At 45.3% G+C, this 17045-nt stretch overlaps 1 protein-coding gene across 1 annotated transcript; it reads right to left on the bottom strand.

The window, feature by feature from the left end:
* Positions 1-566: 566 nt before the first annotated feature.
* LOC144596766 (ras-related protein Rab-32-like) lies at positions 567-16387 on the bottom strand. The gene is made up of 3 exons (XM_078405528.1): positions 16113-16387; positions 5416-5696; positions 567-1094 (listed from the first exon to the last, which is right to left on the bottom strand). Exons 1-3 carry the CDS (start codon positions 16330-16332, stop codon positions 942-944), a joined length of 654 nt encoding a protein of 217 aa, XP_078261654.1. The 5' UTR covers positions 16333-16387; the 3' UTR covers positions 567-941.
* Positions 16388-17045: the final 658 nt, after the last annotated feature.

The raw sequence follows: 17045 nt of genomic DNA, 5'->3' as shown, positions 1-17045 counted from the left end.
TCTCACTTAGAGCACAAAAGGGTTTCCACACCCCGTTACTGCCACCCCAACGCTCCAGACCTCCCATTTTGCTCTCAACCTCTGAACGTGAGAATCAGCAGCAGGGGCAGCGGTTATTGCCATTCCAAGTGCCGAGTGGCCTTCTTGGCACCGCTGTGCTCTTGTGGCGAGGGAGATCCCACTGGACTCTCAGTGACGGGACTGCAGAATTCTGACCCGATGCCGTACTTGGTTACAGCGGACAATCGGCAATAAGGGACATTATTCCCCCACTCCCATGGTCTGTGATAACGAGAGTTTACTCTACCTTATTGGCTTTAACTCCAATAATGATATGATCAGCAGTAGGCACCCAAGACCCAAAATACTGAGATAACTTTAGACAATATGCACAAAATAGTTAGTTGGAAGGAAATGCAAATGCTGGTTTCAACCGAAGATAGACACAAAAAGCTGGAGTAACACAGCGGGACAGGCAGCATCTCTGGGAAGAAGGAATAGGTGATGTTTCAGGTCGAAATCATTCTTCAGACTGAGTCAGTCTGAAGAAGGGTCTCGAACCGAAACGTCACCCATTCCTTCTCTCCAGAGTGCTGCCTGTCCCGCTGAGATACTCCACCATTTTGTGTCTATCTTCTGCTCAAAATAGTTTCTATGCGGAAAAATGGACAAAATAACCACATTCTTAAAGTCTTTTCAAAATGGTTTTGCAAAATAGGTGATGGAAAAGATGTGTAGAATTGCGCTTACCATTCCACATCTTTTAATTAGAACTAGAACAACAAATTCAGTTTAAATGGTTGTTAGCTGAAATAATCATGCCGACAGCATGGTAGCTTTGTTTAACAATCATCCACTTCAGTGTGGTATAAAAAGATAATCCGAATACTATGCATTCTGGAAGCCATAATAAGACATTGCCAGGAGACAGACATGGTGCGTTAGCAGCACTGTGATTTGCTTTCCGGCTGTTCGGTGATTTCTGTTAATTTAATTTTATCATCTCCGTCAGTGTCCTCTGATACATGGATGCAATCGATGGTTAGAATATTCTCCACCAAATATCGCATGGCTTCATCAACGTTTATATTGTCCTGCAAACATCAGAGAAAAAACTTTATTAAAAATTAACTCGTTGCAATACGTATCTGGGGGCAAGGGAATGCAACTCAAATGATCAAAGGAAACCCTTGAAGGAACATAACGCCCAGGGCATTCCAAACTGTTCAAAGTCCTTTCCTGTCAATTGGATATCGGAAATGCAGCAGCAAATTCGCGTGCAGCAAATTACCAAAAACATCATCACGAAGTAAGAACTTCTTTTTTTTTTAAGTGAAGGGATAAACGTTGGTATGGAGAACTCCTTCGCTGATTCATAAGTGTTGGTCCAGCCCACTTCATTATCTTCATTATGACTAACATTGTGGTTCATAAGCATGCTGATCTTCTGATGCAATCCATCTTTTTAATCTCTTTTAAGTCAGAACTTGTTGTCTTAAGAGTTATTTCAGCGACGTTTAGTTTAGAGATACAGTGTAGAAACCAGCCCTTTGGCCCACCTAGTCCACACTGGCTAGTGATCCCCGTACACTAGCACTATTCTACACACTGGGGACAATTTACAATTCTTACCAAAGCCAATTAAAGTACAAACCAGTACGTCTTTGAAATGTGGAAGGAAACCGGAGCACCCGGAGAAAACCCACACGGTCACGGGAAGAACATACAATCTCCGTACAGACAGCACCCGAGGTCAAGATCGAACCCGGGTTTCCAGCGCTGTAAGACAGCACCTCTACCGCTGCGACGCCGTGCTACCCACAAAGGCTCAGGCTGATGCTTAAACAGTGTTGGAAACGTTGCCCTTTAGAATACATACATACAAGGCCCTGTCTACCCTCTTTGACAGAACCCAGGGCACTCTCCTGAAGAGGAGCTATCTCAATATCAGAACCAATATTTATTCTTCAATCAACATTTCTAAAACATCATCAATGTTACACTGTTGGAGCAGACTTTGCATAAATATTTCATCTTATTTCTGAATACCATTCATTATATTTCAAAGACTTCACTGGCTGTATTTTCTTCAGATGATTAGAAATAGTGAAAGTTGCGATGATTCTTTAAAAATTACTTTCAGCGGCATCACTTCCAATCTAATCATTCTGCATTCTCTCTGCTAACATCAATGAAACAAGGTCCTCTTTATATAATCCTCGATGCCTACTATCAGAGAAAGAAGAAACTTTCTAGGCAGGTGGCTGAGCTTACTCATCTTAAGGTGATAAGCATAATATTGGAATTTAAGCGGATTACAGTAATAGGAAGTAACCCAGCTTTTCTTCTCTTTGAGTTTAGAGATTGGGAGGCAATCTAATCGATGTGCTTAAAAGGATTTGTTAAGGTAGCTGTGGAAAAAAATTCTGAGAAAATCCACAATGCAGAACAAACCTTGTAACATTAGCTGGAGATTCAGGGGGAATTTAGAAGAGGTTTTTACACGTGGTAATTTGGAGTTAACTTTCTCTAATGAGGACATTGATCCACACAGAGGAAGCTCCCACAAATAACAATAAGAGAATATTACAATTTTGATACATTGATTGAAAGATAATCATTGGCTACGATAATGGGATAATTCCTTTTTCAAAAGTGTAGTGCGGGATTCATTCAAGATGGTTTAGGTTTATTATTGTCAAATGTAGAAGGACAGAGAAAAGTTTTGTTTTGCACGCTATCCAAACATATCAGATATACTATTCATGGATTCAATCAGATTGCGGAATACTGTAGTTCTCAGCAATGTTGTGCATCAGTTCCTTAGACTAAGTACAATGTCCTCAACGGGGTAGCAGTGAATCGGACAGTACCTCAGCTTATGGAAGGACCGTTCAGAATTAACCTGATAAGGACCATAGTTTCTCTGAAAGGTGTTACCTTCAGCACTGCAATACTGAGTAAACGTTGCATTTAGCTTGAATTTTTGTGCAAATGCCTTGAGACAGGGACTTGAGCCATGACATTTCTGACTGAAAAGTTAGGACTGAAACGTGGCACATCAAATGAAATGAAGACTATGGCCGGAAGAGTCTTGCTGTGCACCGTTACCTATAGAAATGCAGTGAATGGAGGTCTACTGACAGGTCACAACTTGACTGAATTGTGGAACAGGCTTGAAGGGCTGAGGGGTATCTTCCTGCCACTTTGATCGAATTGATTAGCATCAGTCCATAACCATGCACTGCGAGTCTCCTAACCCGAGGTTTATTTAATACCCCACTAAAGGATGAAAGAGGCAGCTGCTGTTACTCTCTAGTTCTCTTCTGGTAACTTCACATTTTTGACCAGGTTGTGAAACTCACTGAAAAAGGATATTTCCTCTTCCTCTTTCTTCACGCACCCTTTTTATTTAACCTCATCACTATTAATCTCAGTGCCTGAAACATTGCTCACATACTCCAATACATAGGTTTGCATGATTAAGCTCTCGAAATATATTGAGGAAACAGGCCCTTTGGCCCACCGAGTCTGCGCTGACCAGCGATTACCCTGAGCACTAATCTACATACTAGGGACAATTTACAATTTACAGAGCCAATTGACCTAAAAAACCCTGTAAATCTTTGGAATGTAGGAGGAAACCGGAATACCCAGAGAAAACCCACGCAGTCACAGAGATCACAGGTATAAACTCTGTACAGACGGGCACTCATAGTCAGGATCGAACCCGGTCCTGCACACGAAGTCCTCGTTATCCATGAGGGATAGGAACTCACCAGAGATATTCCCAGAGATAACACAAAATGTAATTAACTTTAAGGTCCTATAAATGCCCGACACATCTTTTTAAAACATAAAAATTAAAATACATGAATAAATTTAAAGACCTAAAATGAAATATTACAAACAAAATACTACTTTCTATTTTAGAGTCAGTCACACACGTTAAAATAGGCCCTTCAGCCCAACTCGTCCATGCTGACCAAGATGCCCCATCTAATGCCCCCACCCTGGGATGGCGGGACTTTCATATGAGGAAAGACTGGATAGACTGGGCTTGTACTCGCTGGAATTTAGAAGACTGAGGGGGGATCTTATAGAAACATATAAAATTCTTAAGGGGTTGGAGAGGCTAGATGCGGGAAGATTGTCCCCGATGTTGGTGGAGTCCAGAACCAGGGGTCACAGCTTAAGGATAAGGGGGAAGTCTTTTAGGACCGAGATGAGAAAACATTTCTTCACACAGAGAGTGGTGAGTCTGTGGAATTCTCTGCCACAGAAGGTAGTTGAGGCCAGTTCATTGGCTATATTTAAGAGGGAGTTAGATGTGGCCCTTTTTGCTAAAGGGATCAGGGGGTATGGAGAGAAGGCAGGTATAGGCTACTGAGCTGGATGATCAGCCATGATCATATTGAATGGCGGTGCAGGCTCGAAGGGCCGAATGGCCTACTCCTGCACCTATTTTCTATGTTTCTATGTTTCTAATCTAGTCCAATTTGCCCGATTCTGGTCCATATTCCTCTTAACCTTTCCTATTCATGTACCTGTCCAAGTGTCCTATAAATATTGCCTCAACTACCTCCTCTGGCAGTTCATTCCATATATCCACCATGCATTCCATTAAATGTACTGATGAAAGTGGTGATTGACTTTGAAATCACAAGTTAGAGTTATTTAATAAAACTGAACAGTGATTGTCTTTTCAATGTGCACATATGTAGATATGGTTGTTTTACAGCAAATCAGCAGATAATTAAGGCATTACAGACCTCAAATGCTGGAATCTGGAGCAACAAACAACTGGAGGAACTCAGCAAGTCAAGCAGCATCGGTGGGGGAAAGGAACAGTCAAGGTTTCAGGGTTTCGACCTGCAATGTCACTAATGCCTTGCCCTCACTGATGCTGCTCAACCTGCTAAGTTCCTCCAGCAAATAATGAGAACTGAGAGAAAACATTCCAAGTCACACCTCCTATTACAATACTGGAATGTCTATCGCTTTCTTAGTTTATTTCACAAAATGCTGGAGTAACTCAGCAGGTCGGGAAGCATCTCAGGAGAGAAGGAATGGGTGACGTTTCGGGTCGAGACCCTTCTTCAGACCTCTCTTACACTACCTTCTTACACTACCTCTTACACTACCTCTCTTAATTTAGTTTAGTTTAGAGATACAGTGTGAAATTAGGCCCTTTGACCCACCGAGACCAATTGCCATGGGTTATTGACACTCAAAGCTTTGCTTCAATATCTGATCCAACAGACAGAACACCCAACAGTTCTGTGTTTCCTCAGAGCAAGAGACTCAACCCTCTGATTCCATTCAGCCAGAGCCGACACTTAACCAGAAAGCAACAAACAGTCTATTGACCTTGGGCTGCTACGACATCCCAAAGGGCGACTTATCGTCACTAACCTTTGCTGAGGTTTGAAACCAAGCCAAAAAGCCATTGTCCTTGCAATAGTGGTCCATCGTTGACTTATTGTTCTCCAAACCATCCCACTCCTGATCACACTTGTTGGCCAAGAGCACGGCAGGGATAGGCTTCCCATTGGGCAGCTTCACGTTTTTGTCCAAGTCGCTTTTCCATTTCAGAACCGCCTCGAATGTGGAACACCGAGATATATCAAAGACTATAATAGCTCCAACAGCTTCTTTGTAATATATTCGTGTCATATTGCCGAATCGTTCTTGGCCTATTGCAGATGTTAAAAAACAAACATTAATGTAATAAATTCCTCAAATAATAGATTGATAAATATTTTAATTAATATAGAATCGTGACCCAAACTATAAAAACTGCTCAGTACAATTATTATTTCCTTTTTATATATTTTATATATAATATTATATATCAGGCCTATCATCCTAATCTATTCATTTCCCCATGAAGTAATCACTTCGCTTTCCTTCCCTATTGTACTCGAGATTGACTTGATTGTATTTATGTATGGTATTGTCTGATGTATGTATGGTATTGTCTGATTGGATAGCATGCAATACAAAACTTTTCACTGTACCACGGTGCATGTGATAATAATTAACCTAAGCCTTGATGTGGATAACACTGATGTTGCCACGTATTGGTCCCGAGTTACATTGGCCACCTATACGAACTATTAAGAGCCCATTTGTATGCTGGACTCCTCGATGGGCCAGGGGTTCCTTCTGCTTTGGAACAGCAACCTTTTCAAAATCAACTCTCCTGCTTTGAAATGTAGAGTAAGACTGTCTTATTTTCTACTTTAGGTGACTGACTATTATCTTAATACCAGTGCAAGAAATAAATTGATTGGAGTGGTATCCAGTGTGATAAACATAAGTAAAATGATCCACTATTAATGAAGGGTTCAAGAACATTAGGTTCATCCAACATGGAGGTCATCGCAGTCGGGGCTACTCGCTCTTCTTAACACCAAGGCTGCTCTTTTGGTGATGGTTATGTGGTGTTTGAAGGAGGCCTGGGAACTCGTAGTGCTGGCAACTTGTTCCACTGTTGGAAAGCAGTCAACTATTTGTGCTTGCTTCTTGCAATACAGTGGTTGAAATGTACGCCATGAATAATCCATGCTTTGCAGCTCAGGTCAGTTTCCACTTTTGAATGCTCGGCACACGACATAGAATGTAGAAGATGCTTCACATTTTCAGGCTGTCTCCTTATCTGATTGCCCAGGAGCCTCGTCTTACCAACAGTTGAAATTACATCCTTTGATCTACTAGCAAAAGCAGCTTGTGAATTTAATCAATAGTTTCTATCACCTGCTGCAGTGGATTCTATGGCATAATTAATGGGAAACTATCAAAGTGGTTCTCTTCAAATCAGTTCTGACTCTTGCTTTCACAGCTGAAGCAATGGAGCACAGTTACAGTAACATTTGAATAATGAGCAGTGGCAGATCCTAGCGTCTATCCACCTGTCTCAAGATCATGACATAGAAAATAGGTGCAGGAGGAGGCCATTCGGCCCATCGAGCCAGCACCACCATTCATTGTGATCATGGCCGATCGTCCCCAATCAATAACCCGTGCCTGCCTTCTCCCCCTATCCCTTGATTCCACTAACCTCTAGAGCTCTAACTCTCTCTCTCTTAAATCCATCCAGTGATTTGGCTTCCACTGCCCTCTGTGGCAGAGAATTCCACAAATTCACAACTCTCTGGGTGAAAAAGTTTTTTCTCACCTCAGTTTTAAATGGCCTCCCCTTTATTCTAAGAGTGTGGCCCCTGGTTCTGGACTCGCCCAACATTGGGAACATTTTTCCTGCATTTAGCTTGTCCAGTCTTTTATAATTTTATATGTTTCTTTAAGATCCCCTCTCATCCTTCTAAACTCCAGTGAATACAAGCCTCGTCTTTTCAATCTTTCCTCATATGTCAGTCCTGCCATCCCAGGGATCAATCTCGTGAACCTACAATGCACTGCCTCAATTACAAGGATGTCTTTCCTCAAATTAGGAGACCAAAACTGTACACAATACTCCAGATGTGATCTTACTAGGGCCCTATACAACTGCAGAAGAACCTCTTTACTCCTATACTGAAATCCTCTTGTTATGAAGGCCAACATTCCATTAGCTTTCTTCACTGCCTGCTGTACCTGCACGCCAACTTTCAGTGATTGGTGTACAAGGATACCCAGGTCTCGCTGCACCTCCCCCTTACCTAACCTAACCTAACTCCATTGAGATAATAATCTGCCTCCTTGTTTTTGCCGCCAAACTGGATAACCTCACATTTATCTATATTATATTGCATCTACCACGCATCTGCCCACTCACTCAACCTGTCCAGGACACCCTGCAACCTCCTAACATCCTCTTCACAGTTTACACTGCCACCCAGCTTTGTGTCATCCACAAACTTGCTAGTGTTGCTTCTAATTCCCTCTTCCAAATCATTCGTATATATGGTAAACAATTGCGGCCCCAACACCGATCCTTGCGGCACTCCACTTGCCATTGCCTGCCATTCTGAAAAGGACCCATTTACTCCTACTCTTTGCTTCCTGTCTGCCAACCAATTTTCTATCCATGTCAACACCCTACCCCCAAAGCCATGTGCTCTAATTTTAGTCACCAATCTCCCGTGCGGGATCTTATCAAAGGCTTTCTGAAAGTCTAGATACACTACATCCACTGGCTCCCCTTCATCCATTTTACTTGTCACATCCTCAAAAAATTCCAGAAGATTAGTCAAGCATGATTTCCCTTTCATAAATCCATGCTGACTTGGACATCCTTTTACTGCTATCCAAATGCACCATTATTACCTCTTTAATAATTAACTCAAGCATCTTTCCCACCACCGAAGTCAGGCTAACTGGTCTGTAATTCCCCGTTACCTCTCTCACTCCTTTCCTGAAAAGTGGGATAACATTAGCTATCCTCCAATCCACAGGAACTGATCCTGAATCTATTGAATATTGGAAAATGATCACTAATGCGTCCACTATTTCTAGAGCTACCTCCCTGAGGATCCTGGGATGCAGATCATCAGGCCCAGAGGATTTATCATCCTTCAGTCCCATCAGTCTACCCAATACTATTTCTCATCTAATGAAAATTTCTTTCAGTTCCTCTGCCCCCCTAGATCCTCTGTCCTCCAGTACATCTGGGAGATTGTTTGTGCCTTCCATAGTGACATCCTTGATGACATCAATTCATCAGTGGAATCCATGACTTTGACTAACTTTTAGATCTTTGCACACAAAGGAAATTAAGTTTAAAGTCAGTTTCTGCTTGACTCAAGGTTTCAAGGTCAGTTTATTGTCACATGTACCAATTACGGTCCAGTGAAATTCAAATTACCATACAGCCATACAAAAAAAAAGCAACAAGACACAAGTACATAAAAGTTAACATAAACATCCACCACAGCGGATTCCCCACGTTCCTCACTGTGATTGAAGGCGATAAAGTCCAATCTTCCTCTTTTATTCTGCTGCGGTGGGGGCAGTCGGACCATCCGCAGTCGGGGCAATCGAAGCTCCCGCAGCTGGCGGTTGAAGCCCTGTGTCGGGGCAGTCGGAGCTCCCGCGTCGGGGCGGTCGCAGCTCCCGCGTCGGGGCGGTCGCAGCTCCCGCGTCGGGGCGGTCGCAGCTCCCGCGTCGGGGCGGTCGAAGCTCTTGCGTCGGGGCGGTCGCAGCTCCCGCGTCGGGGCGGTTGAAGCTCCCGCGTCAGGGCGGTCGCAGCTCCTGCGGCTTGGAGTTCCCGAAGTCAGTCTCTAACCAGAGACCACGAGCTCCGTGATGTTAAGTCGAAGTCGGTCTCCAGCAAAGGCCGCCATCTCCTCGATGTTAGGCCGCAGTGCGGACGGAGATACGATACAGGGAGAGAAAAAAAACGTATCTCCGTCGAGGTAAGAGATTAGAAAAAGTTTCCCCCAACCTCCCCCTACATAAAACAAGCTAAAGAACACTAAAAACATTCATTTAACACATACAAACAAACAGCAAAGAAGGAACGGACAGGCAGATTGTTGGCGAGGTGCCATCCTTGCTGTTCATGGCAAACCTTTCCCAATTTTGCATGTAGATATGCCTATGCAAATCCCGTGTCTATGCAAATCCAAAGCATCCCAAATACTTTACTGCCATTTTAATCCTTCATTTCTCTGGTTGATCTTCTGAAATCATGTTTTTCTACTGTATGCCACCAAATCTTCTACAAATCTGATTCCTTCAATGTTCATCCTTCTTATTCCCTTGCTAGCATTCCATCTTTCTGTCCTCCTGGGTTACCCCATATATTCTCCGCATGAAGGCCCTCACACTAACCCCGATAGAAACAATTGGAATTGTTTCTTTTGGGGTCAGTATTGAGTGCCTCGTTGGGCTTTTCTGATTATGACAAACCAAGAAAAGCCCATCAAGGAATCAAACACCAACTCCGAAAGAAATAATTCAAATTGTCCCCTCCTATTTGGGCTGACCTTCCTCACCCTGCATTCCCTCTTTTGGCAAACTCCTTCATGGTAGACACACTGTTCCCACCAAACACCAGCACTTTGAATGTTGTAGTTGGATTGACTGTCAATTCCCATCACCACATTTTGGCCCAAAATGTATGTTGATTTATTATCAAGGCCTTGCCATTTCTGAACTAGTTCTGGTTGATCACGTGGACATCTTGGTCCTAAATGAAGGGTCAAGCCACCCTTCTGTCTCATGCATTCCTACTTAACTGGACCTTCCACTGCTTACCCCACTCAAGTTGACTCGTCGATAGCATCTGTACACGATACATCAGTCTATCTCCTTATATCTGTGGCAATGTGTCCTTTGAGCATCTCTCCTTATTGCATTCTCACCACTCTCATTTACTGCTCATCAAACAGTGATCACATTTAACAAATCTTTTTCTCAAATCTGCTCTCCCTTCATAAGCTCAGCACGAGTAACTTGGAATCCGCTGAGTCACTCAATGCTCATTTCAATTCTTCTTGCTGTACAAGTTCACTAACTTTGTTCCTTGCCCGATCCTCCTTCCCTACATATCAGATTAACCCATATTCATGCCCTTGCCTTAGTGTTTCCAATTCATACAGTGAATTTATCCTTTGCACTGAGAAGATAATTTATAAATGTCTTACTTTGTGGCCTGTAACCTCATTTCCTTTCCTTACCAAATACCATTTATTTTGCAGTTATTTTTTGAGGAAGTCTCAACTCTTCAATTAGAATCAAAGAGTTACAGCAAGATACAACACAGAATCAAGGCATTCGATCTAACAAATCCTTAAAAACAATCAACCAGCCATTTACACAAATGTAAAATTAATCCTATATTATTTTCAACTCACATTCTCATCAACTCCCCACCAGATTCAACTACTCACACACTGGGAGCAATTTACAGAGGCCAATTAATCTCCCAGTCTGCATGTCTTTGGGAATGGGTGACATTTTGAGTCGAGAATGAAGACGGGTCTCGACCCGAACCGGCACCCATTCCTTCTCTCCGGAGATGCTGCCTGTCCCGCTGAGTTACTCCAATATTTTGTGTCTATCTACCTCCGAATTATGACAGTGCAAGAAGTTCCTGTAGGTTTTTTGACCACAAGATAGAGTCTTATCCTTTCAGCTGCCTCTGCCACTTTCCTCCCCTCACCAGACTAAGCCTTCCCAAACAGGCAGTTCAATGGCACAAGAGACGGTTTCATCCCAATCTCAAAAACAAGGCAGGTTAACTGGTTACCACAAAAATACTCCCCGGGTGGGTCGGGGGTAGGAGAATAAGTGGATTGATCGACATGTGAGAGAGGATACCAGGGAAAAATAAGCAGGAATAGGACTCGTGAGAATACTACGAGAGCCACCATAAAGTCAGTGGGTCAAATGACCACCTTGTGTGAGAAATCTTCACATTTCCTTTTAATCTCCAGCCTTGCTTACTGCAACTACATCTTGTCCACGAGATCACGATGAACCTTGTTGATTATGACAATTCTGGCCAACTAGTTGGTCTTTCAGCTTATCTTCCAGACCCAATGTCAGTTGCCAATGTGAATGATTACCACACCTCAAGTACAGATCCTTCAAATCTGCCAATGACATCCATGAAAAATGTGTCATCTTAGCCTAGTATCATAGTGACAAATCGGTAGCCTGGGGTAGACAGTGACATCTGTATACTCACCTATTCACATATTTAGATAGTGACAAATCTATTGTTCGGTTAATGTGAACTAGCGTGAACAGGCTTGTATCAGTTATGTCCATCCTTGCAGTCATCAGCCATATGCTGATAGACCACTACGCCTTGGTGTTGCAGTAAAAAATTTGCTTCTACCAAAATAAAGTATTGTTCAATGCTGCCACATCATCTGATAGATTCAAGTATACTAGTATTATACCGTCTTGCAACATAGTGATAGACATGTTCCTACTGTAAACCCACCATTCGCATACAGCAATATTTAGCATTGCAAAGTGCTGTACAACATCAATATATACATTGTTTAACAATGAAACAGGCTTCATGTCCTATTCCATTTGTTACATGTTTTATGTGTAAGAAAGAACTGCAGATGCTGGTTTAAATCGAAGGTAGACACAAAATGCTGGAGTAACTCAGCAGGACAGGCAGCATCTCTGGATTGAAGGAAAGGGTGACATTTCGGGTCAAGACCCTTCTTCAGACCGAAACGTCACCCATTCCTTCTCTCCAGAGATGCTGCCTGTTCCGCTGAGTTGTTAAAGGTTTTATGCAGATCCAGACACTAATGAACCAGAGCTATGAAGACAAAGATCCGAGAGTATTGTTGGACAGTGACAGAGTTGTAGTTCAATGCAAATATATCAACAGATATATAACAGACTTGACTTGACTTGATGTTAGGTCTGAAGAAGGGTCCAGACTCAAAACATTAACCATCCTTTTTCTTCAGAGATCCTGCCTGAATCGTTGGGTTATTCCAACACTTTGTGTCTATCTTTTTTACTTACCAATCTGTTCCCTGTGTTGATCATCATTACAGCTCAGTGTAGGAAAGTACTGCAGTTGCTGGTTTAAACTGACGATAGATACAAAAAGCTGGAGTAACTCAGCAGGTCAGCAACATCTCTGGAGAAAAGGAACAAGTGACATTTTGGGTCGAGACCTTTCTTCACACTGAGAGTCAGGGGAAAGCTCAGTCTGAAGAAGGGTCTCGACCCAAATTACACCTTAGTCTCCTGTTAGACTTGTACCTCAAAAATGGCACATCTATAACTTCTTTACTCGGCGAGAACAAGCGCAGTCTAAGAGGTCGTTTTGCTGACACTCGTGATTGGTCCTCCAAGGCCTGCTGGATCTCCCAGTTGCTAACCATTTTAACTTCCCTTCCCATTCTGACCCTTGGCATCCTCCATTGTCAGTGAGACCACACGCAAACTGGAGGGACAGCACCACATATCCCTCTTGGGTCACTTACAACCCAGTGGTATGAACATTGAATTCTCCAATTTTAGATAACTAACCACAATCTGCCCCCCCCCCCCCCCCCCCGCCTTGCTTCCCTGTGCCCAGCTGGATGCGTAACCATTTATCCCATTATCCTGACCCAGCTAACCCCCATCTCACCATCCCTTTCCACCTACAGTGCATCCCTTCCTCTGGCCTCACATTTTAGGCCTCTTCTCTCTTTAGCTCACAGCCCTTCATTTCATTTCTGGCCTTTGTCCATTTATCCCAATTGATCCTTCCTCACCTGTGTCTTGCCTTGTTTTGTCCCACCCTCTCTTCCAGCTTTCTCCCCCCTACTGCAATCGATGATGAAGGGTCTTGGCACGAAACATCACCTATCTATGTTCTCCAGAGATGCTGCCTTAATCAGTGACTTACTCAAGCACAGTGTGCTTTTTGCCCATGCATAACCCTTTGTGTGTATCAAAGATATATTTAGTGGCAGGCTAGTACCCACTATTAGGATGGACATTATGACAGATCCTCAATAACCAACCACCACTTGTGTAACAATGATGGAATAAAAATCAGAAAATGCAAGAAATGTTTAGCTGTTACAGGAGCAAGGTTACTGGGGGGTGGGAGATGAGGGAGAGATTGAGTTGGTGGCTGCAGAGTATGGGATAGATTTAGTAAGAGTGGAATTTGGGTTACAGTCAAACGAGAGAGGGACATCGGCAGCTATGAGTACCAAACACAAATATCCTGTGCCCACCTATTCTGTATCTGTGAGAGACAAAAGGTTGAAGTAACTCAGCAGATCAGGCAGCATCTCTAGAGAAAAGGAACTGGTGATGTTTCGGGTTGAGACCCTTCTTCAGACTATTCCTGTGTTGTGCAGTCCAGATTGATTCCAACCAATTTTGTGGATGTTACTTGCCAATTGAAAACTCAGTGTTTTTTTTGGGTACTTCAGAGAATACTTAAATGTCAGTTGCAATGCCTTCGGTCAGATGTTACATACATTCACCAGGCTAGATTAAAATTACATTTTTCCTTCATTAAAGAATAACTTGAAGTAGAACCAGTGTAAATGATCATGAAGGTGATAAATTGTTGTAAACCCCAACTGGTTTAATGATATTTCTTCGGGAGGTAAATCTGCTATTGCTTATCCCTCAAAACCACAGTGAATTCCTAACTGTGACTTGGATTAAGAAATGTTTTGGCAAGGACATGGGAAAAGAATAAAAATTCATCTCTCAAGTACTTCACCAAAATAGTATAACCAGCTATTCACACAGCTGCAGATGGGAACTGACTTGGTCTGAACTTGTTCACATTAAATCTATTGAAGAAGGAACTCCAAAGACGTACAGGTATGTAGGTTAATTGGCTGGGTAAATGTAAAATTTGTCCCTAGTGGGTGTAGGATAGTGTTAATGTACGGGGATCGCTGGGCGGCACGGACTTGGAGGGCCGAAAAAGGCCTGTTTCCGGCTGTATATATATGATATGATATGATAACTGGTTGATTTTACAGCTGTTTCAGTTGGGCTTTGGAAAGTGCACTATGCCAACACTCACAGAGTCAAATCTAATAGGTAGGATGTGGCAAAAACTGCTTGCAAATTATAGGGAAAGCAAAACCCAGCAGGGACCGGCCCTGGCCCTTCAGCTGGCTGCAGTGATAAAGCAGGAGCAGTGGGTGCTCACAGCCCTCGTCTCAGGCTGTTCACGTGTCAGTGGGAAAGGGGAGGACACAGTTCATGCATTACACCACTGGCTTGACACAATCCCAAAGTCTTCAAGATTAACCATTTCCCTGCGGGTTATAAGAACTCCTTTACAGGCCTTTACAAAACTTGACGTACCAAGAACACAAGAGCACTCCTCCATCCCTCCACGCCTCTCATTTCCAACCCTATTTTCCCCTCCACTCTCCCTCCCTCCCTCCAGCACCACCTCTCTCCCATTGCCTTAATCCATATCTTTGGTGTGTTCTCTCCCTCACCACACCCCTCTCCATTCCTCCACAACCAATGACACTTATCCTGCCTGCACTACATTCTTCTTTCCCCATGTCCGTCTCCTTTCCTGCCTCGTTCCCTCCACTCTACCTCCCTGCTTCTCCTTTGCCTTCCCCATTTCTCTTTCTGACCCCTTCCCTCTATCCTCTTCCCCATCCCACGCCAACTCATGTCCCCTCTCTTCACTAACTTGCCAAGCCCCATCCACCTGTGCTGCTGTGCTTGTCCCTATGTCTAGGCTCACCTCCATCCTTCCTTCTGCTCATTCCCCATCTGTGGTAACTGCCTCCACCTCCAACTCTCTCTGTGCATCCCCCTCCCTTCACTTTTCCCCTAACTATCCACCCCCTCCTTTTCCTTCCTCTTCCCAGTCCCTCACCCCCTCCCACTTCACTCTGCCCCTGCCCTCCATTCACACTACAATATTCCCTCACCTCCTGCCCCACCCACCAGCTGCACCACTCCTTTCTTCACTCCCCCCTCAACTATCCTCCCTCCACCCACCCCATTACTCCTTCATCTTCTCCCTCCTTCCCCTTATTATTCCCTCCCTCCATCTGCCTCCCCACACTCCCATCTCCTGCCTCTTCCACTTTTCTCTGTCACCCCTCTCCCCTTCCCTCAGGTCTCCTCTGCCCTCCCCCACCTACCCTCTCCTTCCATCACTCCCCTTCCATCCTCCTCCCCTTCACCTACCCCTACAAACCTTCCTCACTGTACCACCTCCCTCTTCACTACCACCTCCCTCTTCACTATCTCCTACCCCCTCACCTCCCACCCCCTCCCTACCGCCTTCATCTCTCCCCCACCCACACCCCTGCTTACTGTACCACCTCACTCACTCCCCATCTCTCACTTCCTACCATCCTCCCCCTCCACCAGCTACCCTCCCGTCCTCACCTCCTCCTACTCTCTCTCTCTTCCCACCCCACCTCCCACTCCTTCCCTCACCTCCTACCACTACTCTCTCACCTCCAACCACTCACCCTCCCTCCTCCTCACCTCCCACCCCCTCCCTCACCTCCTACCATTCCTCCCTCACCAATCACTCTCCTTCCCTCTTCCCACCTCACCTCCCATTCCCTCCCTCACCCCCAACCACTCTCCCCCTCTTCCTCACCTCCCACTCCCTCCCTCCCTACCACTCCTCCCTCACCTTCTACCACCCCTACCCCTCCCCCTCCCCTCCCCTCCTCTACCTGCAATGTCCCAGAGCTGGAGTCGGATCAGAATGTTCGAATCCCAGTGCAGGACCTTCAGGGCGAAGTCGACGCCGATGGTGGCCCGGTAGTTCTGGGAGAAGAGCTGGTGGACGTAGCGCTTGATGAGGCTGGTCTTGCCCACGCCCAGCTCCCCGATCACCAGCACCTTGAACAGGTGTTCGGTCCCGGCCATGCCGCCGCTCTCGCCGCTCGCCATCCGCCTGAACACCAACCGCCCGCAAACCCGAGAGCCTCCCCACTTCCGCCCGGCCGCAAAGGGAAGGCCCCGCCACTTCCGCCCGGCCGCAAAGGGAAGGCCCCGCCCCCGGCCCCGCCCCCGCCCCCGCCCCCGCCCCCGCCCCCGGCCCCGCCCCCGCCCCCGGGCAGTAGCAGCAACAGCAGCAGCAACAGCAGCAGCAACGGCCGGCGCCGCCGCCTTGTACAGGCGCGCACTGGGTGGGAGCTGACAGGAGCGAATAAGGAAAGGATAGTGAGTGGTGGCGGAGAGGGACGTAATCAACCAGAACCAGGGACGTTTGAAAGGCAGGGGAGGTGGTGGTCGTAGCGATGGGGTGCAGTGGTGGCGAATGGAGGGTCGAGGGAGTGAGGTTTTAGTCGAGGGAGGGAGTGAGCGAGGTTGGGTTGAGGGAGCTGGAGGGTTGAGGGAGCTGGAGGGTTGAGGGAGCTGGAAGGTTGAGGGAGCGAGGTTGGGTTGAGGGAGTTAGGTTGGGTTGAGGGAGTTAGGTTGGGTTGAGGGAGTTAGGTTGGGTTGAGGGAGCTGGAAGGTTGAGGGAGCGAGGTTGGGTTGAGGGAGTTAGGTTGGGTTGAGGGAGCTGGAAGGTTGAGGGAGTTAGGTTGGGTTGAGGGAGTTAGGTTGGGTTGAGGGAGTTAGGTTGGGTTGAGGGAGCTGGAAGGTTGAGGGAGCTGGAA

Source organism: Rhinoraja longicauda, chromosome 9 (assembly GCF_053455715.1).
Source record: "Rhinoraja longicauda isolate Sanriku21f chromosome 9, sRhiLon1.1, whole genome shotgun sequence".
NCBI classification, from domain to species: Eukaryota; Metazoa; Chordata; class Chondrichthyes; order Rajiformes; family Arhynchobatidae; genus Rhinoraja; species Rhinoraja longicauda.
The sequence above is the reverse complement of the archived record's forward strand: the minus strand, read 5'-3'. Positions and strand labels throughout refer to the sequence as shown.

Coding starts and splice junctions, on each gene's coding strand:
- LOC144596766 (XM_078405528.1), bottom strand. CDS start 16,332: ATGGCGAGCGGCGAGAGCGGCGGCATGGCCGGGACCGAACACCTGTTC. Junction 5,697..16,112: donor CCAGCTCTGGGACATTGCAG/GTAGAGGAGGGG, acceptor CATCTGCAATAG/GCCAAGAACGATTCGGCAAT. Junction 1,095..5,415: donor GGTTTCAAACCTCAGCAAAG/GTTAGTGACGAT, acceptor TGATGTTTGCAG/GACAATATAAACGTTGATGA.